The sequence below is a fragment of the Oryzias melastigma genome, linkage group LG2 (genome assembly GCF_002922805.2).
Source record: "Oryzias melastigma strain HK-1 linkage group LG2, ASM292280v2, whole genome shotgun sequence".
Classification (NCBI taxonomy): Eukaryota; Metazoa; Chordata; class Actinopteri; order Beloniformes; family Adrianichthyidae; genus Oryzias; species Oryzias melastigma.
In genome coordinates, this window is record NC_050513.1 from 10,504 (window position 1) to 34,662 (window position 24,159).

General features: G+C 41.8%; 3 protein-coding genes across 10 annotated transcripts in view; 2 read left to right on the plus strand and 1 right to left on the minus strand.

Annotated features, from left to right (window-relative positions):
- The first annotated feature begins 8,791 nt into the window (after positions 1-8,791).
- Positions 8,792-10,848, plus strand: LOC112160110 (C-X-C chemokine receptor type 2). 2 transcript variants are annotated; one of them, XM_024294481.2, is made up of 2 exons: positions 8,792-8,952; positions 9,134-10,848. In XM_024294481.2, exons 1-2 carry the CDS (start codon positions 8,910-8,912, stop codon positions 10,204-10,206), a joined length of 1,116 nt encoding a protein of 371 aa, XP_024150249.1. In that variant the 5' UTR covers positions 8,792-8,909; the 3' UTR covers positions 10,207-10,848. The 2 variants fall into 2 exon arrangements, with proteins under 2 accessions (XP_024150249.1, XP_024150251.1); XM_024294483.2 differs by having other exon boundaries at positions 8,794-8,972.
- An 84-nt stretch (positions 10,849-10,932) lies between these two features.
- Positions 10,933-16,404, plus strand: slc19a1 (solute carrier family 19 member 1). Of its 7 annotated transcripts, none has more exons than XM_036215132.1 (7): positions 10,933-11,282; positions 11,550-11,661; positions 11,713-11,982; positions 13,188-13,941; positions 15,057-15,249; positions 15,324-15,465; positions 15,805-16,404. In XM_036215132.1, exons 3-7 carry the CDS (start codon positions 11,770-11,772, stop codon positions 15,988-15,990), a joined length of 1,488 nt encoding a protein of 495 aa, XP_036071025.1. In that variant the 5' UTR covers positions 10,933-11,282; positions 11,550-11,661; positions 11,713-11,769; the 3' UTR covers positions 15,991-16,404. The 7 variants fall into 7 exon arrangements, with proteins under 7 accessions (XP_036071025.1, XP_036071030.1, XP_036071021.1 ...); XM_036215137.1 differs by having other exon boundaries at positions 11,744-11,982; XM_036215128.1 differs by having other exon boundaries at positions 10,934-11,325; positions 11,736-11,982.
- A 4,744-nt stretch (positions 16,405-21,148) lies between these two features.
- Positions 21,149-24,159, minus strand: part of LOC112160099 (carcinoembryonic antigen-related cell adhesion molecule 1) — a 5,629-nt gene continuing 2,618 nt past the window's right edge. Inside the window, exons 5-11 of the mRNA XM_024294463.2 lie at positions 23,140-23,248; positions 22,969-23,067; positions 22,871-22,891; positions 22,567-22,587; positions 22,467-22,493; positions 22,346-22,396; positions 21,149-22,274 (exon numbers count right to left, since the gene is read on the minus strand). Of these exons, the coding sequence (XP_024150231.1) occupies positions 22,270-22,274; positions 22,346-22,396; positions 22,467-22,493; positions 22,567-22,587; positions 22,871-22,891; positions 22,969-23,067; positions 23,140-23,248 (333 nt within the window). The 3' untranslated portion in view covers positions 21,149-22,269. The remainder of the gene's footprint in view (positions 22,275-22,345; positions 22,397-22,466; positions 22,494-22,566; positions 22,588-22,870; positions 22,892-22,968; positions 23,068-23,139; positions 23,249-24,159) is intronic.

The following is a 24,159-nucleotide window of genomic DNA, read 5'->3' on the forward strand; positions in this document are numbered from 1 at the left end:
AAAAAAAAGCGACCGACAACAAGATTTAGGCTCTTACAGTAGCTAGCCACGAGCTAGCAAAACAATGCAGCATCTTGACCGCACATTTTACGTGTTTTCAACATGAATTTCCATCAGTTTTTGTTCAGATTGAACGTGAATATGAGCAATTATTATCCGCTATGTTTAAAAACCTGAAACATTAATAAAAACGTACATCAAAGAACCAAACTAGCTTGTCTCTCTTAGTTGCTAGCACCCACTTTAGCTCACAGTTCAAAGTTCCCAGCCTGATTTCTCTCTATTAAAATGTGATTCCTGTCCTGTGATGATTCCTCTCCATCGGATTATTTTGTTAAGGTTTTTGAAGTCGATTGCTGTGGTATATTGAATCTGAAATGTTGAATTACATTTTATGTTAATCCTGTGGCCAGCAGAGGGCAAGCAAGGTTCACATAGTGTGTGTTACGTGTTCGTAATAAACGGAAGTCCGATAAGTCTGAGCGAGCAGGTGTGTTCAGATGTACCGAGACGTGGTGGAATGTAATTAAAAGCTGGAATGTAAATAAAAGCTGGTGCACCTTATTCACCGTTTGGACTTCTTTTATATGAAGATGCAACAATTGTAAAACACTGCATCTCCGTCATTCATTACTGGAGAAGACTCCATTCATAGTGATGGCGCACGTGACTTCCAATCCAGTAATAATATGTCATTGATTAATTACAAGAAAAACACAGAGGAGGAGGAGGAGGAGCAGCTCGGATTTAAAGTCACAGCTGTCAACAAGCTTTTGCCTTCTCGCTCCTGCAGCTTTTCGTAGTAGATCGTGATAAAACGAACTCTCAAAATGACAGATCGTCAGCTTTGGAGATCGTAAGTCGGTTTTATATCGTCATATCGCCCACCCCTACTTCCACATAAGAATTTCATTTTTGAAACCAACAAAAACTGGGGGCAATGTCAAAAACATTTATTTAAATAAGATTTTACAAATATTAAAGTATCAATACCAAATTCCTCTTTTTTGTTGTCTGTTTGTAGACCAAACCTAATAGTTTGTAAATGTAAAGGGGAACAATAAATCTTATTTCAGGTTAACCAGTGATGAAAATCAAACCAGAAAGTTTTGGATTTCACACATGAATAAAAACGTTTATCAACCGTTTCTATAATGTTCCTGCAAAAAAGTGTACATGTTTGTGTCAATATTGAATTTTCTCTGAAAGTAATAATTAGATCAATAAATAACATTTAAGATTATGAATGGATGTTCTTTTACTTTTGATGGAATTGGAAAATGAAGATATTGTGTTAAAAACTTTGAATTGTAATATTTAAACATATATTTTTTAGTTGAGATGGGAAAAGATGTTTAGTAAAGGTTGTTCTTAAAAAATCGATGCACGTCTTGCCCTTTGACTGACAACCATCTATTAATAATGATAGTTCCCTAATAATGAAAGAAGAATTTGCTAAACTAGTTTTGGACAATTGAATCATGGCTATTGGAATGACTTTTACCATTTTAATGAATGTAGCATCTGTTTGTGAATTTGTTGTATGATATTTCCATTGTTGTATAAAAGATGTAGAATTTTCCATTTTCCATCCAATCCTTACACAAAATAAACTTTCTTTTTATTAATAAACACCAATTGTACCATATTGAGTTGGTATGAGGGGAAAAGTTGTGATTATATATCATTTTCCAGTACTGCAGAACCTGTTAATGAAAATTAGATACACTAATTAGTAATTCTGATAATTCAAAGTCACATTTAAGAAAAAATTTCAAAGCCACCAAACTTGTCAAAAAATATTTTAGGAAAATAAAACCAATTACTGTTTGAATTTTTTATAAATGATTGCAACCATTCCAGCTTGATAGAACCTTCAAGGCCTCAAAGTCCATCACATTCAAACCTCTTTCTTCTAATCAAAACACTGATATATCAACTTGATTTCAGGTATAAAATAATACATTGATTAGAAAATACAAATGTCAGTAATCCTGCCTACATGCATCACCTACTGTGCATTTTTAGTGGATAAAAAAGACTAAACTGTGATCTCAACAGAACACATCCCCTTCCTTGGCTCCAAGCTGCAGGTGTGTCCTCCTCAGGCCGTCATCAGACTAGCAGGTCGCGTCCTCTGGAAAGGGATGGTGGCCAACCCCCTCCCAGGAGGCATGGCTCCGGAAGGCGCGTGGCCCCGCCCAAGTGTCCTCTTCCATTCTGGCCCTTCCCAAGTCAGGTGTGTCTCTCCTGTGTGTCCTACATCTGTGTCTCCTCTCTGCCATGCCTGGTGCTCCTCAGGTGCCATCAGTTTCCACAAAATGTCCGTAAGGAGTTCAAATGCGTCGGAATTTCCATCACGGCGTACGCAGAGGTTCCAGAAATAAATAGAATAAAAATGAATAAAAACACACCCTGTTACTGTATATATATTCACTGTAATATGTTCACTGTCTCTCCTCTGAACATGTCCAAACCATCTCAGTCTGGCCTCTCTGACTTTATCTCCAAAACCTCTAACATGTGCTGTCCCTCTGATGTATTCATTCCTGATCCTATCCATCCTGGTCACTCCCAAAGAGAACCTCAGCATCTTCATCTCTGCTACCTCCAGCTCTGCTTCCTGTCTTTTCTTCAGTCCCACTGTTTCTAGTCCGTGGCTACATTACAAACAAAACATTTCTATGACACCTTAATAACAAACTGACAGTTTAGACTCAAGAAATATTCTTAACAAATTAATATTTATCTGAAAGGAGAAAGAAAGAAAACACACCGAGCTGTTTCCTCAGTGAGAGCTTTTACACGAATGAGTGAAACAAGCCCTGTGCGCCCCCTTCTGGTCGTTTGAGGCATAAATCATTGTAGGAGCAAAAAGTGAGAAAATTAGAGATTTTCAGAAAGAAAGTATTCATAAGGATTTTGGGTGATTTTTCTGTGATATTAAAAGAAAATTGACCCTTATATATACCACAATGACATCCAAAAAGACAAAGTTTGTCTTTCTGAACCACCAAACGCCCTACGCTCACAAAACGGTATCATGTACTGTATGATCATGTGACTTCTGGGGATGAAACGTAGCTCTGTTAGAACATTTAAAACCTGTTCAACAGAACCTTTTATGTGTAAACCAACTTTGAAGTTACTTTGGGATTACTGATCGTACTCTCAGCTGATGATGAGGAGCTTCTGCCTTCTTCATGGAGCGATAGTGGCGTGTGCTAACGGTAACCTCGCCTCTAATGAGACGTAGGAAAGGAATCACGTCTCAGACTGATTCTACCTGACACTGAACATTACATTTACACAAGTTTAGAAACACTCGGCTGTGGAGTAACTGAAACACAACTAACGGGTCATAAAGATAAAGACAGTGATAATCAGACGTGTCTTTCATGCTAGCTAGCATTAGCCCAAATGAAAAGTGACAACGGTATTTGAACGTCATTTTACAAATATTGCAGTCAGTTCTGAAGTTTTTTTCTTTGCTGCACAGACTCGCAGGAAAGGTTAAGGTTAAAATTGTGATTCCGGTTTGAGTTAATGCACCAAAAGCATCTGCAGCTGCGCTCTAGCTAACAGGACTTCATTAAATACTCTGAACAGTAACAGCATTTTGCTTTAGATTCACATAAAATACGTAAAACGCTGCAGGAATCTGGATTTTGCCTGCACCTGCTACCTGTCACCAACATGAATTTCCTTCAGCTTTAGAGCTGGTCGCACATAAACACATGCAAATAACATCAGCTTTAGCCAGTTACCTTTAAAATTTGCTATGTAGGATGACAAATACAATTTAAATCATTTTTGCATTTTTATTTTGGAGAAATTTGCCAGAAAAACGAACAATGCGTCTAACATTGTTTATAGTAACTCTTGGTTCCTCCAAAAAACATCTTTTAAACTCAAAATAATCTGATATTTCCACTTAAAGAGCAGCCCACTGCCTTAAACGGAAAGTACTGAGTGGTCATATACCGAACGCGGAAGTAGGTCGTGCATTTAGCCCATGGAAGTGGAGAACACTTGGACTCATTAGCCTCGTTTCCACTGAGCGCTCCAGTATGGTCTGGAATGATCCGGTCTGCTATTGTGAGCGTTTCCATTGTTAAATAGACCCATTAAATGGTTCCGACCCGTACCTCTTGAGGGCCCTCATCCGTTGTAGGTCCATAGAAAAATGGATTGGAACAGTTGTGGTGGAGCTGCTGTAGCCACCCGATGATTGGCAGAGAGTGATACTGACTTCAGAAAGCACCAGTTCCACACCGATTCCGTTTTCCTCTTTAGTGGCATATTTTTCTTAGCCCCACTGATCTTCTTTCAAACAACAGTAATTGTAAGGGGTAAGAAAAAAACGTATTCACGAAGAATATTTTGTATTAACAAAGATAAATTTGTATTCCTTAATACAAAGTTGTGCATACATTTATATTTTGTGCGCAACTTTGTAGAAAAAATATGAATGTAGCATTTTGTTTTACGTTTAACATGTCTCTTTTGAATACGACTTTTCTTTGCCTTTCTTTGAATTTCTCCTGTTCACACTGTCAAAAGTACGTCACAGATCACAGGCTGGAACCTCGAGTCCTGGAACCTCGATTGATCAAACTGCGCATATCTGTCTAAGTTTATTTATTTATCTGAAATAAAATAGATTTTTTAAAGAATGTTATGAATGCCATAACGGGACAATTATCTTGATAGCTGTAGCTCTGTTGAATATTTAAGACAACCGATCAACACAGTGATCTCCGACCACATTTTGTGGTTATCAACTGATTGTGTTTTAGCGGCGGATCATTTTAGAACCAAAGTGGTGGAAAACGGCCCAAAGGGAGTAGCAGACATGCCCGTCCACTCATTAGGTGGTTAAAAAACTCATGTTGAAGTAAGACAAAACACAAACAATTGAGCTAACTCAGAGCTAAAGTAGACGGTCAGGCAACTTTTGGGGCTGTACAAACAAACAAACACATTATAAAAAAGTCAGTAGGATCAGAATACCCAATTTTCTTTCTGTTTCTGATCTTTCTTTCTTTTCTTATTGACTACGGCTAGAGTTGTCCGACAGTTAACCTCCTTTAGCTCCGTTAGCTTAGCTGTTTTTATCTTTTCCATCCATTGTCTTCAGCCACTGTCCCTTTTGGGGTCACGTTGCTGCTAGAGCCTGGCCCGGGTACTGATGGGCGAAGGCAAGGGTACACCTGGACTGGTCCAGCACCTGGAGCGGGCCCATCCGCCCCGCCTGTACTGGGATCAAACTTCTCGGCTAAGCGGGGATCCTCCATGCTATGAGTTGCCATCCTACATGCCGCTGCTGGCTGGTGTTATGCCAAGGAACCGTTCCCCTGCCAAAACGATGCTTGAGACTGGGGAAGCAAATTCTGGCAGGGGACGTAACTTAACAAAACATCAGCAGTGGACAGCAGAACGGCAGCAGCAGAGATCCCTCCGCTGCCTTGTCGGGCGTTTCTATTCTTTCATCATTCTCTAATAAACATCTCTCCCTTTTTGCCACCACTTTCGGGTCCATTTCATTGTTTATATGCTGCACTGTTGTCGCCCGGCAAAATAAATAAATAAAATATAAGCGGCAGGACTTGACTGTTAATATCTTTTTTTCCACAGCAGAGCTTCAGTGTCAAGATAATTTTCTTGCCATCGTACTTGCGCGTGCTCTCTCAGTTGGATCAATGTTCTGCACTCGATGTATCAGCCTGTGACCTCGTGATGTGTTTTTGACAGAACAGGAGAAATTCCTATTCAAGACAAATAAGTCATATTCTAAATAGACATGTTAGATGTAAAACTAACTGTTGCATTCATATTTTTTCTGCAAATTGTGCGAAAAATATAAATGTATGCACAACTTTGTATTTATGAATAGGAATTTTCTCTTTAATTCTTTCTGGATATGTTTATTTTTGAAAGTTGTCTTACCCCATGTAACTCCTACAGTTCCCCTGCTTATTTGCATTTCTTTATTCGTGGTTTGACTTTGCAGATTTTTTTCTTTGTTGTTGTTTTTCAGTTACATGACTTCTCCACTTTGTCAAAAAAAATGTCTCCAACAACTCAAGACACTTTTTGCTTCCAATGGTCCAGCGGGGGCTGCAGGAATTTCCCAGGAGAGGAGCGCACCAGCCTGTCTGCTACACACACACAGACGCCCTCAGACTCACAGCAAGCCTGCATGGAGAAATGGCATCAGCAGACTCATAAGCGGCTAGAAAATTCCCTGATAATTGCAGAGGATAACTATCTTCCAGAGCAGGTGTTTATTATGGATGAAACTGGAAAATTCTGGATAGAGATTCGCTCTCGTACTTGTTTGATGAAGGAGAAAGCACATGCTTTTTTTAAGGCACAGAGACAAGGGGTCAGTCCTCATTAAAAGTATGCAGTCTGTTGTTCTGGATTCATAAAAAACTCTTTATGTTGAGAAAAACTCCAATGTTCTTAAATAAATGTTTACATGATCAGAAGTGTCTTTGATGAGTATGGACTGGAGCAGACGTTCTGAAAGCTCTCTAAATTCATGGATTTGCAGAGGTCTCTACTCCCTAACCCATGTGAATAAGGAGGGAACACTGTGTATGATATACAAAAAGCAAAGCAAGAAAAAGAGAATTAGAATTTAAAGAGTTTGAAGTGAAACATAAAATACCTGAATGACTGACAAACATCAAACCAACCTGCAGAAATGTTATCAGATTCCAGCCTCAGCGTCTTGATGAAGGACGTCAAGACAAGGTTTTGACAAAGCCGTCACTCAAGAACATCAAACCACGCTCCGGCAAAAATTCAGTTTCATTCTGACAAACGATGACAGTGTGCAGACAAAGCAGAGATTCTTCTCTAAAGAGACAAACTAGCAGATCCAGATGGATGAACTTTGACATTCAGAACTGTCTCCTGTGTCAAACACCTACAAGAGTTCATCTGTTCATTCCGGGCCTCTCCCTAAGTCTCTGTTTGAGAAACTTCACTTTCAGAGACAGTACCCAGCAAATATTGGGCTGATTTTGGCGGGCTCCAGGTGGGTTTGTTTGTGGGTTTCATGGTGGCCTCATCTGTTTTTGCCCACACTGGCTTGAGTGGGCATTCAGTAGTCTGGGTTGCTAACTCGCTAACTTGCTACGCTGTCTGCCTGGCAGCTTGTTAGCTCACTACACTGTCCACCGGGCGGCTGGTTAGCATAGGTACCCAGACCTCTGAGTCCCCACCTAAATCAATGTAGACAAACCCACCTGGGCCCCACCAATTCAGCCCAAAGGTAAACCATATGGGGCCCACCTTGAGATGTTCACTGGGCAAAAACAAGACATCACGGAGTCTATGGAGGACACAACAGTGGTCATCACCACACAGGCGAGGTGAGCCGTCCGGTCCGTTGGTGCAAAGAGAACAAGCTCTGACTCAGAGACTGGTGAGGACTTCAGAAGAAGACCACCAAAGCACTGACCATTAACTGGTCTTCGCTGTATAACACATGACAGAAGCCGCGTCGCTCTTATGGAAGAAAACAATGAAACTTGACACTCAAACTGAGAGCAGGCAGCGTTTTATTTGGATGTTTGAATTGTTTTTATCGGTCAGTTGATTCCAGAAACATCAGCATTGCTGAAAACATCTCAGACCCCTGCAGAGTGACGGTTCAGAAGAACTTCTCTAATCTAAAACCCAACAAAAACTCACTTGGAAAGTGAAACTTAAAAACAGTTAAGTGAACAGATTTCAGCCTCAGCAGAAATCCTGCTTTGTCTGCTGCTGATTACCTGATCAGGTGTGTTTTTCCAATGATGGGCTTCAATGGCAGGTTGGTTGGAAACCATGTAGGACTTTGGACACCCCTGTTCTAAAAGAATCAACTTGGACCTGAGAACGGTGGAAATCTCAGGCTGAGGAAACCACATTACGACCTCAGACTTGGTTTTCTGAACTTTTCAGGCAAACTTACCTCATAATTCAGACCGAAAATCAATGGTGTAGGAGCCAAGATGGAGCAGAAACATGAAAGTTTAGCAATTAAATCTAAAAAAGCTCAAAGAGGAGAAATGCGTTAAACCAAACAGAACCGAACCTAGAAGATGGGACAAAACTTTCCTTCCTTTTTGGTTGTCTTTGTGACAGTTTGTCAAGATTGGCAGTGATTTTTCTGTAAATAAGTTAACAGACATATGGATGAAACAAAGATGTTTTCAGGTGATCCATTGATCTATCTCTGGTTCTTCCAAACATCGGTCCTGGAGGCCCATCGGACCATCTGCTAGTGAGTTCTTTGTCCTGCTGACAGCAGCTTTGACACTTTCAAACTGAAAACATTTCAGTTCCTGAAAAAAGGCCCAAATGACGCCCGTCGATTTGTGAAAGACTTTTCTTCACATCGCTCTTTACACATCAAGATCACACAACGTACACGCAGTGTTTCAGCAGGAACCATGAAGGAAGGTACTGCCCACGACCACTTCCTGCGGATCAAACCATAAAACAGAACTTTTCTGGTTTTGGTTTTCCTCTGGATTCTGATGTTTGAAAATAAAATGACTAAAAACTGTTTAGTTTTTTTCTGATCTTTTCTTTCATCTCTGTAGTTTTTCAAAGCATCGTGAAGTTGTTGTTCATAAGGTTTGATAAATAACGCCACTAAAATCTCAAAACTAAATGTTTTGACCCCGGTCAGGTAACGCCCAACTGTTTTAAGAAGATCAAGATGCTTTTATAGCAACAGACTGGAGGGGTGGGGTGTTGAAACCCCTTCCCTCCACAGCACTGACAGATGACGCAGCCGGGTGTTGAAACGCCGGCAGCTGTTGGGTCACCTGTCCAGGCAGCGAGCAGAAACACAGACCTGGGTGTGAGGAGGCTCTTCAGTCTGGTCCTCCCCAAAGGTGAAGTGGATGCAGAAGAAGAGACTGGCTTCTCCTCTGACTCCTGCTGGAAGTGAGTTTTCAAGAGCTTGTGTGAGTTCAAATCAATGATAATCATTGTTGAAATCATTTTAACTGAATTATTGCAGCGTGATTTATCTGCGTTCTGGAAGGTTTCTGCAGAGGCTACTTCCTGTTTTGTCTGTGAACAGGACGTTTCTGAGGGATAAATGTTTCCTCTTTACCCCAACCAGCTCCATCTGCTGCCATGTCCTTCAGCTACACCTTCGACAATGACTTCTTTGAGAATGAAACCTCCACCTATGACCTGACTCCAAACACACAGGCGTGCCCGCAGGCGTCTCTGGGACCTGCAGCTGGTCTGGTGCTGAGCGTTGTCCTGGTGGCCATCTTTGTTCTGGCGATCCCTGGGAACGTGTTGGTGGGGTGGGTGATCAGCACCAACAAGCGGGCTCTGACTCCATCGGACGTTTACTTGTTCCACCTGACGGTGGCCGACGGACTGCTGGCTCTGACGCTGCCCTTCTTTGCCGTGGCCTTCATCCGGGGGTGGATATTCGGGGACTTCCTGTGCAAGTTCCTCAACCTCATCATAGAGGCCAACTTCTACACCAGCATCATCTTCCTGGCGTGCATTAGCATCGACCGTTACCTGGCGATCGTGCACACCCGGGAGTTGCAGCAGAGCCGGCGCCGGTCCTGCAGCCGCCTGCTGTGTGCAGCGGTTTGGGCCGTGGGCTGGACCCTCGCCCTGCCGGCCCTGTTCAACACCACCACCGCCGTTAGTCTCGGAGACCAGCCTGAAACATGGCTTTGCACCGAGAGCTTCCACATAGGCCGTCCCACTGCGTGGAGGCTTGCCACGCGTGGACTCCTGCACGTCTTTGGCTTTGTGGTCCCTCTGGCTGTCATGGTCGCTTGTTACAGCATCACCATCACAAAGCTGCTGCACACTCGCGGTTTCCACAAGCACCGGGCCATGAGGGTGATCATCGCCGTGGTCATCGCCTTTCTCCTGTGCTGGACGCCATACCACATAACCCTGATGGTTGACACTCTACTGAGGGCAGAGCTACTGGGGCTGGACTGCGGTGTGCAGAGTGCGGTGAGCGTGGCTCTGGCCGGAACCAACAGCCTGGCTCTGCTGCACAGCTGCATCAACCCTTTCCTCTATGCTTTTGTGGGGAGGAAGTTCAGGAGCAAAATGAAGCTTCTTCTCCAGAGGAAGTTCGGACGTGATAGGGCGTCAGTGTCAAAGGTCAGCAGGTCAACCTCAACTTCGGAGGTAGCTGGAACAGTTCTCTGAGGCACCCCAATCATTTTCAATGGATTTTTAGTACAGATAAATATAAATTCATTTCTTTATTGTCCTTTGTTGTTTGCTCCAAGCCTTATTGCTCTTGTGGAGCTCTGCTGCCATCTGCTGGGGGTGCTGTGGTACTGCAGCATCCCAGTGGCTGTTGGAGGTTTGCACTTTTCTCTAGTTGTATACTTATTGGGATGTTTTTCTGTCTCTATGTATATGTCTGTTTTTTTCTTTACCTTAACAAAAAAAATGCTACATTTTATGCTTTCACAACTATATGAATAAACAATTTGTTTACATTTCAGTTTCTGGTCTTTTTTTTTTTTTTAATTTAAATTAATTAATTACATTTTCTTCTGGGCTTTCAAAGTTAATTTACCCCCCAGGGAGCAGCAGCAAACATAGAACATAAATATAAGGGGAAAAAACAATCAAATTAGAAATAAATACGTTACAGTGGCCAAATTTGACCCCATGTGTTTTTCAGGATTAAAGGTCATGTTTATTTTTTTTTTAATAAACGTAATTAATTTAATCAATGTAAGGGTTAATTTTCCTTTATCACTTAAAGTACTTTATTTACTTCCGTCCCTTAAATTATCTCGTTAATTTACTGGTTTATAAATGAATTTTCTGTGTTTTTGCAGAACCAACAATATGTTAGATCTGATGTAAATGTCAGAAGTTGTTTCTTCAGTTTATACTCGCACTCCAATTCCCAACAGCCACCACGGTTTAGTAGATATTCTGCAGCGCGAGGCAGCCGTATGTGGTTGAGTAAAGTCAGACTTTCTGGGGTTTTTTGCCCTAACTCGATAGTTTTGGTTTCCAGATTGCAGTCGGACGCTTTTAACACACTTTTGACTCATTTTGTAACATACCACGTGACGTGACGTCGTACAGGAATCCGTTTCCCCCTCGTTACAGTTAGCCCGCCTTAAACAGAGATTGCTCGAGCTGATCATTGTTTTAGGGCGCTAGCTGCTAACGAAACAACAAGGCAGGGGCGGCGCGTGCACGGCGCCCGCGTGACACGTACCGGTTCTGCTGTGGTTCCGAAAGGACGTTCTCTCTGGGTTTGTTCAGATTCTGACCGGACTTTTCTATTGACAGACCCGCGTGCGTTCAGCGTCAATGCTTTTATTTTGGAGTTTGTTGTTTGAATTCTACAGACGAGTCTAACGGAGTGAATGAATGTGATTTTGACATGATCGTTTCGGGTTGTTTGTAATGTTGGTTCGGTTCTGATGGATCCGGGTTTGAGTAGAACCTGTCCGGAGTTGATGAGGAAAGCCTCTCCGATGCTTCAGAACCGCCGGACTCAGCGGTTCTGCTGTTTGCAGGTCCACCATGCTCCCGCTGCTGTCGGCTCGTGTCACGTGGTGAGGCGGGTCAAAGGTCACACTGGAGTAGCCCTCACCTGAACATGGACCTGACTGCTGCTCCACGCTGAAGGTGCGCCAGCTTTTGCGCTTTTCAAAACAAAAGGCGCTTTTCAAAATAAAGGCTCTCGTGTTGATCTGTCACAGCAGAGCAGGGGGGCACTTTGGATCAGAGAGGGACATGGATCTGAAGAAGGACGATGTGGTGGAGGATGGAGGGGCGGAGGCGGCCGTTTCTGCGCAGGAACCCTCGGAGAACACCCAGAAGATCAGAACGTGGAAGCTGTCGGTGATCTTCCTGTGCTTCTACGGCTTCATGACGTCCCTGAAGCCCGGCGAGGCCTTCATAACCCCCAACCTGCTGAGCTCGGAGAAGAACTTCACCAGAGAGCAGGTGGGTGCTGTGTTTCTAAGCGTCAGCACAGGTGCAGAACTGCTTTAAGACTCATTAACAGAACCAACATGTTCCCCGTGATCCTCCTCACTGTGGCTAAAGTTCACATTCCTTCCAAAGTGGGTCAGCGTGGTGGACTCTGTGTGGTGGAGATGTGGTCCGTTTGTTTGTTTTCTGCTGACCGTGACCCGGTCTCCTTTACAGCGTTCCACATGAGGGGACCGTTCAGGACAGAACCTCCTCAAACTTGGTTGAAGTTTATCGGCTTTGTTTGGGTTTTGGATCCTGTGGAGCCGCGCTGGCTGTAGTCCACATAAGGAGAACCAGATTTGGGTTTTCCTGTAAACAATCCGTTAACTCTGGTTCCAGAAGCTAGAGGTCACGTCAACCCCAACTTTTTCTTGTGAGGGCCACATAACTGTGTGTAACAATCACAGCCTAAATGTAAACCGTAAATAATATATTTTTTTAATCTTCATAGAAGAAAAAATAATACTAAAACATTTTAAAACTAGAAATATAGCATTACCTCCCATATTGTTAGTGTGAATGCTATAAGCTTAACTTAAAAGGCTAGTTCTGATAGCTGAAGATGCTGAAATTGATTACTAAAAAACCTGAAGCTACTAGCTAAAAACATGGAAGCTGATAGCTAGCTAAAATATTAGCAAAATGGCAAATTAGCCCAAAAAACAGAAAAAAAAACAAATTAGCCAAAACAGCTAGCATGTAGCTGAAATATAAGCTAAATGCCAAATTAGCCAAAAAGAGCTGTTAAAAAATCTAATTCAGCAAAAACAGTTAGCATAAGCTTAAAATATTAGATAAACTCCTAATTAGCCTAAAAAACCAAATTAGCCAAATCAGCTAGCATGTAGCTGAAATATAAGCTAAACCCTAAAAGGCCTTAAAGTCCTTCGTAAATGCCAAAACAGTCGAAAAGCTAGCATAAAAAGAGCTGAATATTATAATAGCTGAAAGAGCTGGAGAGGTATAGCCGTCCAAGAAAATGTACAGAAGAAAAATAACAACAATAGAGAAATAAAGAAAAGGTGAATCACTATAAACACCATAAAGCCGATAAATATTCTCTCCCATCATAGTTCGGACTGCAGGAGGGTGGAACTAAACGTCACGTTTTATTTGGGTCTCCATCGAAAAGATTGAGAAAAAATAATATGCGTTAACCCTTTGATGTTCTCCAGGTGACCAACGAGATCACGCCGGTGCTGACCTACTCCTACATGGCCGTGCTGGTGCCGACCTTCCTGCTGACGGACCTGCTGCGCTACAAGCCGGTCCTGATCCTGCAGGCGCTCAGTCAGGTGGTCATCTGGCTGATCATGCTGCTGGGGGACCAGCTGCTCCACATGCAGCTCATGGAGTTCTTCTACGGCATCACCATGGCGTGCCGGGTGGCCTACTCCTCCTACATCTTCTCCCTGGTCAGCCCGGACCTGTACCAGCGCGTGGCGAGCTACTCGCGCTCCTCGGTGCTGTTTGGCGTCTTCACCAGCTCCGTCGTGGGCCAGCTGTGCATGTCTCTGGGGAACATCTCCTTCTCCTCCCTCAGCTGCGTCTCCCTGGGCTTCGTCAGCTTCGGCCTGGTCCTCGCCATGTTCCTGCCCTGGCCCAAGCGCTCCTTGTTCTTCAACCGGACTAAAGATCCAGAGCGGCTGACGGCGTCTAAGTCAGAACTGGACCAGATGAAGCCCAAATGCGAGGCAGCGTCCTCTGCCTCGGCCTGGAGGGAGTCGGTCTTTGTGCAGATGCTCCTGGAGGTGAGGAACGTGGTGAAGACGCCCAGCATGAGGCTCTGGTCTCTGTGGTGGGTCTTCAACTCCACAGGATATTACCTGGTGCTGTTCTACGTCCACATCCTGTGGAGCAAGGTCTACCCCGCCACCGAGAACAAGCACGTCTACAACGGGGGAGTGGAGGCCGCGTCTACGCTACTGAGTGAGGAAATCCTGCTGATGCGGCACGTGCGGCGCGTTCAAGAGCGCGCTGAACGCGGGTCAACACCGCGGGCTAAACCAGCGTTCAGCGCGCTCTTGAACGCGCCGCACATGCTGGTGTGTTTGAGTTCTAACCAAATGGACCTGAAGATTCAGGAACACGTTTCTGAGACCCGTTTTTAGAATATTCTTTTCACGTTTTCTTATGGCAGAAGTTTGACTTGATAGGATTTTTATCCTTCACACTAGCGCTTATATCGGCGATAATTCCAAGAATTGATTCGATTTTGAATACATTCATATGAATCTGATCCAGTTCACATCCTGTAAATGTATCAGTGAAATAACAATTGTTTATATGATAGTGTTACATGGATTCTCTAATGGAGAAGGTCCAACGATTGTTCTGCTTCTCCTGGAGGACGTTTCAGTCTGGCCACTAGGTGGCGATGGAGCGATAGCATTACACCTTATTCCAGAAGAAGACAGTATGAGGGAAAAAAGAGGATTTACACCATAAATGGTTACTTTAAAAATGTTCTTCAGAGTTTAGAAAATCAATGCCTGTGTGTTGATAAATATGTTTATTTAGTTAGCATGTGTGTTTAGGTCCGCTGAGCGTTAGCATTAGCCGTCCTATGGGAAATATCATTATAGATTAGCATCAAGCTAGCAGACTTTAGCCTTTTGCATTATATCTATCTCTACATTTATGGATCGATTGTTGATCTTTAAAAGTTAGTTGTTAATCATTATACGTTAGCATCAAGCTAGCAGACTTTAGCATCATGCTTAAGATCGATCTCTACTTTTATGGATTGATTATTGATCTCTACTTTTATGGATCGATTAATGACTTATTAAGCTTCAGTTCGATTAATCGATTTTATCAATCCAGCGCCAATTTGTACCTATTGTTGCATGTTTTAATGTTTCAAACATGTTTTCTAAAAACAAATTTTCGTTTTTTAGTTTGATCATCCCAGAATCAGAAAATTGACGTTATCTGTAGGAAGCGGTACCGAGGAGGCGGTCTCCGGTGTTAGAAACGCCCCTGGAGTCGTGAGGTGCGTCCTCCCTCAGCGTCTGGTTTCTAGCTGCCGCTCCTCCCTGCAGGCGCTGTGATGTCCTTCGCGGCGGGCTTCGTTAAGATCCGCTGGAAGGTGTGGTCGGAGCTGGTCATCGGGATCATCACGGCGGCGCAGGCGGTTCTGCTCTTCATCATGGGAAACACCAGCAACATCTGGGTCTGCTACGTCTCCTACGTGCTCTTCAGAGGCTTCTACCAGTTCCTGGTGCCCATCGCCACGTGAGCGTTTCCGCCGAAGCCGTCCTGATGCGGCGCTGCTGCCGGAGCGTTGACGGTTCCGTCTTTGCTGTCAGATTCCAGATCGCCTCGTCGCTCACCAAGGAGCTGTGCGCGCTGGTGTTCGGCATCAACACCTTCCTAGGGACCATCCTGAAGAGCATCATCAACCTGATCTTCTCAGACAGGAAGGGGCTGGGTCTGGACGTCCACGCTCAGGTGACCCTCTCACAACGCTGTAGCTTTCCTCTAGAAACCTTCTACGAACACAGAGCTGTTTCTGCTGGAGCCTCACTGGATGTTTCCAGGACACCGAGTCTCTTCACCATCAAATGTTTTCCCTTCTAGCAGCTGAAGACACAAACGCTCAGGAAGCCCCGCGGTTCAGAAGTGCTGAGTCAGCAGGCTCAAAGAGATCAAAGCCGACCCGACCAGAGAGTCCAGATCACAAACAGAACTCCTAGTTTCTCGTCTTTCAGAGTTTTTCTTCTGTCCCCTCCTGAAGTCTTCCTCCATCCTGGACCAAAGCAGAAGCTGACTTCCTGTTTTCTCTTGCAGTTCCTGGTCTACTTCATCTACTTCACGGTCCTCACCGCCGTTTACCTCGTCTGCGCCGTCGTGGTCATCGTCCGCCACTTCAGAACGCAGTCCAGAGAGGGGGCCGAGCAGCCCACCGAGCTGACCCCCGTTGACGCACCGGCGGAAACAGAACCGCTGTCCGACGGCCCGAACGCCAAAGCCTGAGGACCGGGCTCCGGCGGGTTCTGGTTCTGCTGCTGCTGTCGTTTGAAACGATGAGCCCACATCATGAAAGTGCCTCCTCAGCTGCAGCAGTCCAGTGCCTGTAGGGGATTATCAGCAGAGAAGAAGCTCCCAACACTCCTGCTCTCCATCCACAGCCTCCTGCTGCAGATTACAGGGATCGCTATGCTGGATTAAATCAGATTATGAGAACTGCGGATTCTTCATCAGATGAAGGTCAAAGGAGGACGGTCAATCCGCAGCTTCTGATGGGATCAAACCTTTGATTTTAGAGAGTTTCAGACCAGATCATGATAGTCTTAAAAAATCAAAATGTGATGGATAATCTTTTCTTCTAACATGCTGAAAACTCTGTTGAATGTAAACCAGGAAATAAATCATTTTTAATAATTTTAAGAAAGAGTTTTCTTTGTGATAATCCGGCTCCAATCGTTGTTGATCTGCGTCTGAAGGAGTTTCTGTGCCGAGTTCATCTTAAAGTTCCAACATTACGCAGAATTTTGAAGATTATCTCAAGATCCTCAGAGTTTTTAAAGAAAAACTGTAGATTTTAAAGAATATTTGAGGATTTACCAGAAAATGTAAAAATAATCTGAATGTTTTCCAGAATATTTGAAGATTATCTGTAGATTTACCAGAAAATTTAGAGCTAATCTGAATATTTTTCAGGATATTTGAAGAAAATGTGCAATTCTTCCACAGTATTTAAAGATAAAACACTTTTTCAGGAAATTTGAAGAGTTACCAGAAACTATAAAAATAATCTGACAGATTTCCAGAATATTCTAAGATTTTTCAGAGTATTTGAAGAAAGCTTTAGCTTTATTTTTATTATTTATTAAAGAAAATCTGGAGATTTTCCAGAAAATTTTAAGATTTACCAGAAAATGTAAAGACAATTTGGATTTTTTTCTGAATGTTTGAAGATAATTTTAACATCTTCCAGAATAATTTGAAGATCTTTCAAGACATGCGTAGAAAATCTGTATTTCTTCCAGAACATTTAAAAAAAATCTGAAGATTTTTCAGAATATTTGAAAATAATGAGATTTTTTTTTTATTTAAAGATGAAAATGTTGAGATTTACCAGAAAATGTTGGGACAATATGGCAGTTTTCCAGAATATTAAAGAAATTTCAAAATATTTAACAGAACATTTCAAAAAATCTGAAGATTTACCAGAAAACTGAAGATTTTCTACAATGTTTGAAGACCTTTTGAATATTTACCAGAAAATATAAAGATAATCTGAAAATTTTCCAGAAATTTGAAGAATCTGAAATATTTTCTCAGAATTTCAGATAAATTCTGAAGATTTACCAGAATATGTAAAGATAATATCATTTTTTCCTGAGTATTTAAAGAAAATCTAAAGATTTTTCTGAAAGTTTTAATTTTTAGAACATTTAAAAAAAATCCGAAGATTAGTTTATTTAAAGTTAATCTGGAGATTTTCCAGAAAGTAGTAACATTTACCACAAAACGTAAAGACAATCCAACATTTTTCCAGAATATTTGAAGAATTTGTAAATTCTGAATTTTCCAGAATATTAAAACAAATCTGGAGATTTACCAGAAAAAATAAAAACAATCTAATTTTTTTTATGGAATATTTGAAAATAATTGAAAGATTTTTCAGAATATTTGAAGCAAACAAACATTTTCTACAATATTTGAAGATCGTCTCAAGATTTCCCAGACAATATTAATACAATCTGAACATTTTTCAGATTTTTAAAGAAGCATTCACGTCATCATTCACATATATTTTCCTCCGTTCGTTTTTTTGTCGCTCCGTAGATCTTCAACTCCTTGACCTATTCAGCTCATTCAGCTATTAAACTATTCAACTCTTTTAGGAGATAGCTGCTCGTAAGTTTCAACTTCATACCTGTTCATCTTTTTAAAGTATTCAACCAACTACCATTTTTTTTAACTCCATTGAATTTGGCTTTACTATATATATTGCTATAATTTATTTCTGATTTTTGCTATTTTCTATTTTTTTCCTATAATTTTTCCTTATTTTTGCTAATTTTTTTTATTTTAATTATAATTTTTTTCTGATTATAACTATTTTTTCCGATTTTTACTAATCTTTTTCCCAATTTTGGCTATGATTTTTTTCTGTTTCTACATTTTTTAATATATGCTATTATTCTTTTGCTATGATTTTTACGATTATTTTTCAGATTTTTACTATTTTTCCTTTTTGTCTGATTTTTACTATAGTTTTCTTCTGATTTTTACTACATTTTTTCTGATTTATGCTATTATTTTGCTATAATTTATTTATTTTTACTATAATTTCTTTTCTGATTTTTGCTACATTTTTGCTCACATTTATTTCTGATTTTTGATCAATTTTAGGTGATTTTTACACCATTTTTTCCTGATTTTACTATATTTTTTTTCTAATTTATGCTGTATTTTCTTCTGATTTTTACTAGTCCTTCAGTGTGGACTCAGTAGTCCGACTCACTGAGCAGCAGAGCTTGCTAACTAGCTACGCAGTCCGCTGGGTAGCCGGTTAGCGTGGTGACCCGGACCACTGAATCTCCACCTACGCCGGTGTGGGCAAACACAGGTGGGACCACCATGGAACCTGCAGATAAACCATATGGGGCCCACATTAAAATGTTTTTGCTATGATTTTTCCTAATTTTTGCTATATTTTTTCTCTGAATTTTATACATTTTTTCCAATATATGCTATTACTCTTTTGCTATGGTCTTTTTTCCCCTGATTTTTACTATAATTTTTCTGACTTTTGGAATTATCATTTTTTTCTATATTTTTTTCTGATTTTTACCATAATTCTTTCCATATTATTACTTTATTTTTTCTGATTTTTACTTTATTTTTTCCAAATTGTGATGGCAGCATACATCTGCCACACCCACAACAAAATGGTGGTAACCTCAATAGACTTCACACTTCATTTTATTTCCCATATTTGATACATTTAACATTTCAAACTCATGTGTAAATAAACACAAACATTTCTCTGAGTTAAAATATAAATTCATGTTTATTTGTAGAAACACATATTTTGATTTCATCATATTGGGTTGTTTGATTAATTTCACCTGTTTTGAGTTACCAGTGCCGTGCATGCTGGTTGCTGCGGGTGTGGCTGAGGTTCTGCTCCTGGAGCTGTGCTGTTGGGCCAAAGGAGGAAATGCCGCCATCACAGCCTTTAAATGCTGCAGCAGGGCAATTGGCAGGCGCCACCTCCAGAAGTCTCCAGGGGGGAAACATGGACTAATTTAATGCTTATTTACTGTGATTCTGTAAAGTTGCTGTTAATTTGTTAATCCTTTTCCTGTACTTTTCTTTTGCTTGCTTTTTCTTCTGAAAGACCAGTATTTTTGTGTTTAGTATTTTGTGTTGTCTTTGTTAAATGTTTAGTTCCCCCCATGTTAGTCAAGTGGTTTGATCGCCCACTATATATGTTCCCCTGTTGTGTTTTAGGTTAGGTCAGTTCATTTCTGTTACTTGGTCTGTTCAGTTGGTTAAGTCAAAGTTACATTTATTACCTGAGTTAATTCTGTTTTGTTGACCTCTTTTAAAGGCCCAGTTTGTAAATTATCTACCTTTTTTTGAGAAAAATTAAACTTTTTATTTTTGGATGAATCTTCTGTTGTCCTCATTGTTCGATCTCTCACACAAATGTTTGCTATATATTTTTTCTGATATATGCTATTTTTTGCTGTAATATTTTCTACATTTTTAGTATTTTTTTTTCTGAATATTTCTATAATGTTTCTTATTTTTGCTATAATTGTTCAGATTTTGCTATGTTTTTTTTTATCTTTTTTCCAATTTATGCTTTTTTTTGTTTGTTTTTGGCTATAATTCTTTTTTTACCATACTTTTTTCTGATTTGTTTTTTGTTGCTATAATTTCATTTGATTTTTGCTTTAACTTTTTCTAATATTTACTATATTTGTTCTGATTTGTACAAAATAATTTCTGATTTTTGCTATAACTGATCTATCCTTTCTTTTTTATGATTTTTGCTATATATATCTTTTTCTTGGACGACAACAGTTGTGATTCTAAAGCCAGAAGATAAGGACACATCGAAGGTCCCTAATATCAATACTCTCTCCTAGAGTGAACTAATGTGTCCGAGTACCGTCCTTATCTTCTTACTGTAGGACTACATCTGTTTAAGTCCAAATAAATGATAGATAAATCATTAAAAAATTATAGTCAAATTCTGAAAAATTTATAGTAAAAAATCAGAAAAAAGTATAGCAAAATAATAACAAAAATAAGAAAAAATAATAGGAAAATCAGAAAAAAATTTAACAAAAAAAAATTAGAAAAATGTAATCAAAAATCGGAAAAAAAATAGCAAAATAATAATAGCAAAAAAATAAATAAGTAATAGTGAAATTCCAGAAAAAAAAATATTACGGTTAACTAAGTTGACCACACCCACAACGTGAGCATCCAGCAGGTCACCCATGGACGGTATTTGTACCCAATATTGTCGGGATTGAATAAATAAATAAAGTTGGTACTGATCAACAGTTGATCTTTTCACCATCGTTTGTTCTTGTTTGTGGTTAAAGTAGGAAGAACCAAACAGACTGCTGACATAAACACAGCAGATCATGTCTGCAACATGACGCATTGTAGCTTTTCAACTTCACCAGCAGGTCATTTGATACTTTTCATGTCCAGATGAAGTTAGTGTTCCGTCTTTTTTTTTAGATCTTTGCTTTTGTAGTTCTTAAAAATAGTCATTCATCCATCTTCTTGGCCGCTTTGTCCCTTTCGGGGTCGCGGGGGTGCTGGAGCCTATCCCGGCTACTGAAGGGCGAAGGCGGGGTTCACCCTGGACAGGTCGCCAGTCTGTCTCAGGGCCTCAATCACACACATTCACTCTCACCTAGGGGGAATTTAGAGTCACCAATTAACCTATGAAGCATGTTTTTGGACGGTGGGAGGAAGCCGGAGTCCCCGGTGAAAACCCACGCATGCACGGGGAGAACATGCAAACTCCACACAGAAAGGTCCCAGCCGGGATTTGAACCGGGGCCTTCTCGCTGTGAGGCGAGAGTGCTAACCACTGCGCCACTGTTACATCCAGGCTCGGTAGATGGAACATAAAGGACTCAGTCAAGTGTTTAAGGTACTAGAAAACCTAGTTTATTCCCACTAAGCCACTAACAAACTGGGGAGCGGAAAGAACTGCTGAGTCAGGCATGGTGGTGTGGCTGCTGGTCATGGGAAGAGAGCGAGGGAGGAGCCAAAATGGGCCTTTTAAATCCTCCTCCATCAGGGTGTTCTGGAGCAGGCTGGAAAACCTGGAGCTGGAAGGAAAAACTGAAAGAAAAAAAAAGGTCCACATAACATCCACCGTTTCCGTTCGTGAGGCTCACCAGCCCAGCTCCTCCAGTGATGCTGATGTGGAAGGACTTGCAGTAAAGTCTGTATTCTGCTCGTTTCTGCTCTGGATCTTTCAGGAGACACTGCTGAGAATTCTCCTAGAAAAGTCACTTGTTGTTAAGCTACATTTCCCTGGGATTTTGCAGCATTTCACGATCCATGTCTGACAATAAGTCGAAAGTGGAAAAAAAAAAAAGTTGAGAGTACCTTGAGCTGAACTACTGAAAACGTGACTGGCGACGTAAACTCCCATCACTGATAGTGTGAGGTTGTAATTCTGCCCCAGTTTAAATTCAAATCTCATGTTAGCTATTTTATTTTTTAACGTCTTTTATCAAAAGGATTCAAATTTCATGACTTTTACAAAAGTTTACACAAACTTTTCAAGGAGCTATAAATGACATTTTCAATTTCCAAACTCCTCATGACCTACGAACTCTTCCAGAGCCAGCGACGCTGATTTGCTGCCCTCTGGTGGTTGGAGGAAGCATTTGTTTGAGGTGAAAACATGACATAAATATTCTCCCTTTTGGTGTTTTTGTTAAAACAAGTTCTCCTGACCGCCTGCAGCTCTCTGCCGTCAAACTGCGCCGCTGCACAAAGCTCCGATTGTTGCAGGCGGTTCAGACGACACAATGACCTTCTTTTGTCCAGCAGCTCCTCGTGACCCGCTTCAGATCCAAACCCCAGATCCAGCCCGTCAGGTATGTGCCCCGTCAGGAAGCGCCTGAACTTCCAGGAATTGTTTGCCAGATTCTTCCCTCCCTGGAAGAACGGGGTTCTGTTGTGGTTCTGACGCTCCGTTTCCAGTCATTCAGCTTTTCTTTTCACGGCGAGGAGTGTTTCGGGTTCCTGGTGTCATTCTACGGAACAGAAAGGTTCTGCAGTGAGAAACCAGAGGAAGCGTCTCTGTGTTTGATGATCTCAGAATCACCTTCTCCCTTTTCCAGAACGGCCTCCCCGTCCGGCTCAAATCTTCTTCTCTCTGATTGAACAAAAGGCGGATTTTAACTCAGTACCTTCAAAAGAACAGAACCCTCTGTGGAGAACCTTACCCTGCCTCTCGTTTCTTCTCCAGAAATCTGGAAAACAGAAAGGAGCGTCAACAACCAGGAAGTGACGCTGCTGACAAACGTTTCTTCCAGAGTTACTGACCTTTTTCCCAGGGCATGGAGTCTGCAGAGACAGAACAGGTTCAGAAGAGGCAAAGAAAGCAGAAGAACTTGCAGAACTAACCGGTTCCACCCTCCCTGCTTTCCCCTGAACATGAGCTCAGACCAGAACCGTGAAGCTGTGGATCTGAAGAGTTCTGAGGTTCTCTAACCATCATAACAGAACAGAACCAGCAGATCCAATCAGCTAATCATCTCCAGAGATTCTTAAGAAACCGGTTCCTCCTGACTGGAGAAAGCTAGTCTGGTTCTTCTACAGATCAATGAAATCAAGGAACTTGACTGACCTTTTTGGAAGAACCAGGATCCTGAAAGACGAGGAGGAAACGGTTTAGAAGACATGGACATGCAGAGGAAAACCGTGCAGCAGCAGCTCTCTGAACACCTGATATCACTCTGTGGAAGATCCCCAGCAGCAGCACCGGAACCAGCAGAGCGATGAAGACTGTGACTCCGGTGGAGATCTTCGGGCCCTCTGGAGGTCCTGGGAAACGAGCAGGTTTTTCAGGAAACTTTCTTTAAGTCTCGTAAGACTCGGAGACGGGAGCAGAGTTACTTGGCGTCTTGGTCGTGGGGACGGTGAAAGGGCTGACGGGTGAGCTGCTCTCCTGGCTGACCGGGTTCTTCAGCTCACAGCTGAAGTCCTTCACAGAGGAACTGTTCTTCTACGAGGAGATCCACTCAAGACATCAATTAACTTTACTGTTGCTTAGCAACAGAAGACTCATTAACAGCAGCTGGAGACATCAGGACAGTCAGACAGGTAAAGGTATTCCTCATATTTCTCCAAGCTGCACAGTTCTCCCTTTGGTCACATGACTTCAACTATAAAGGTGCCTTCACACAAAACGCGATTCGTGCGGCAGAAGCAGCTAGTTTCCATGTTAATCAGTGGAACAGGCGCGCTCCGAGGCGAACTGAAGGCCGCGGCGGGATGTGAGCGACAAGGAGCGAATCAGGAAGCACAGCCAAAATGTAAATACCTGAAGATTGATCAGCCAATCAGGAACTCAGCTTTGAGGATCGTGATGTTTTCAGTGACCCGATCAGCAGGTAAAATACTAATCTAACACGAGCGTCTTGTCCTGTCGCACCGCGGCGGTGCCGGACTTCAGCAGAGCTCGCCCGCTTCACACACCGGGAGAGAGACGGTCTGCTCAGCTCTCCCGAACTCTGATGTTTTACTCATTTTTGTCAAGACAGTAATAAAAAAGTCCCCTATTTTAATGCGGGGTAGCCTTCAAACTCAGTCGCAGAGACACAGAAACACAGGAAGCGGCTGTCGTTCAGACACACCCCCAGTAGGGATGTAACCGTTCAGTCGAGCCACGATTCCATTCACAGTTTTAAAGTTACAATTTCCATTTTTAACTATTTCTTTTCAACACAATGAATTAAAGATATTTTAAGGCCAACTATGTTTTCTTTTTACATCAAACGGTCTGTTTTCCTACTAACAGAAAGGATTCAATACAAATAAACAATTAGACATAATACTGCAGTGATCATAAATCCTTTCATCCTAGTTCATGTTGTGCTCCATCTGATGGACCCCCCACCCCCCAGCCGCTGAGCG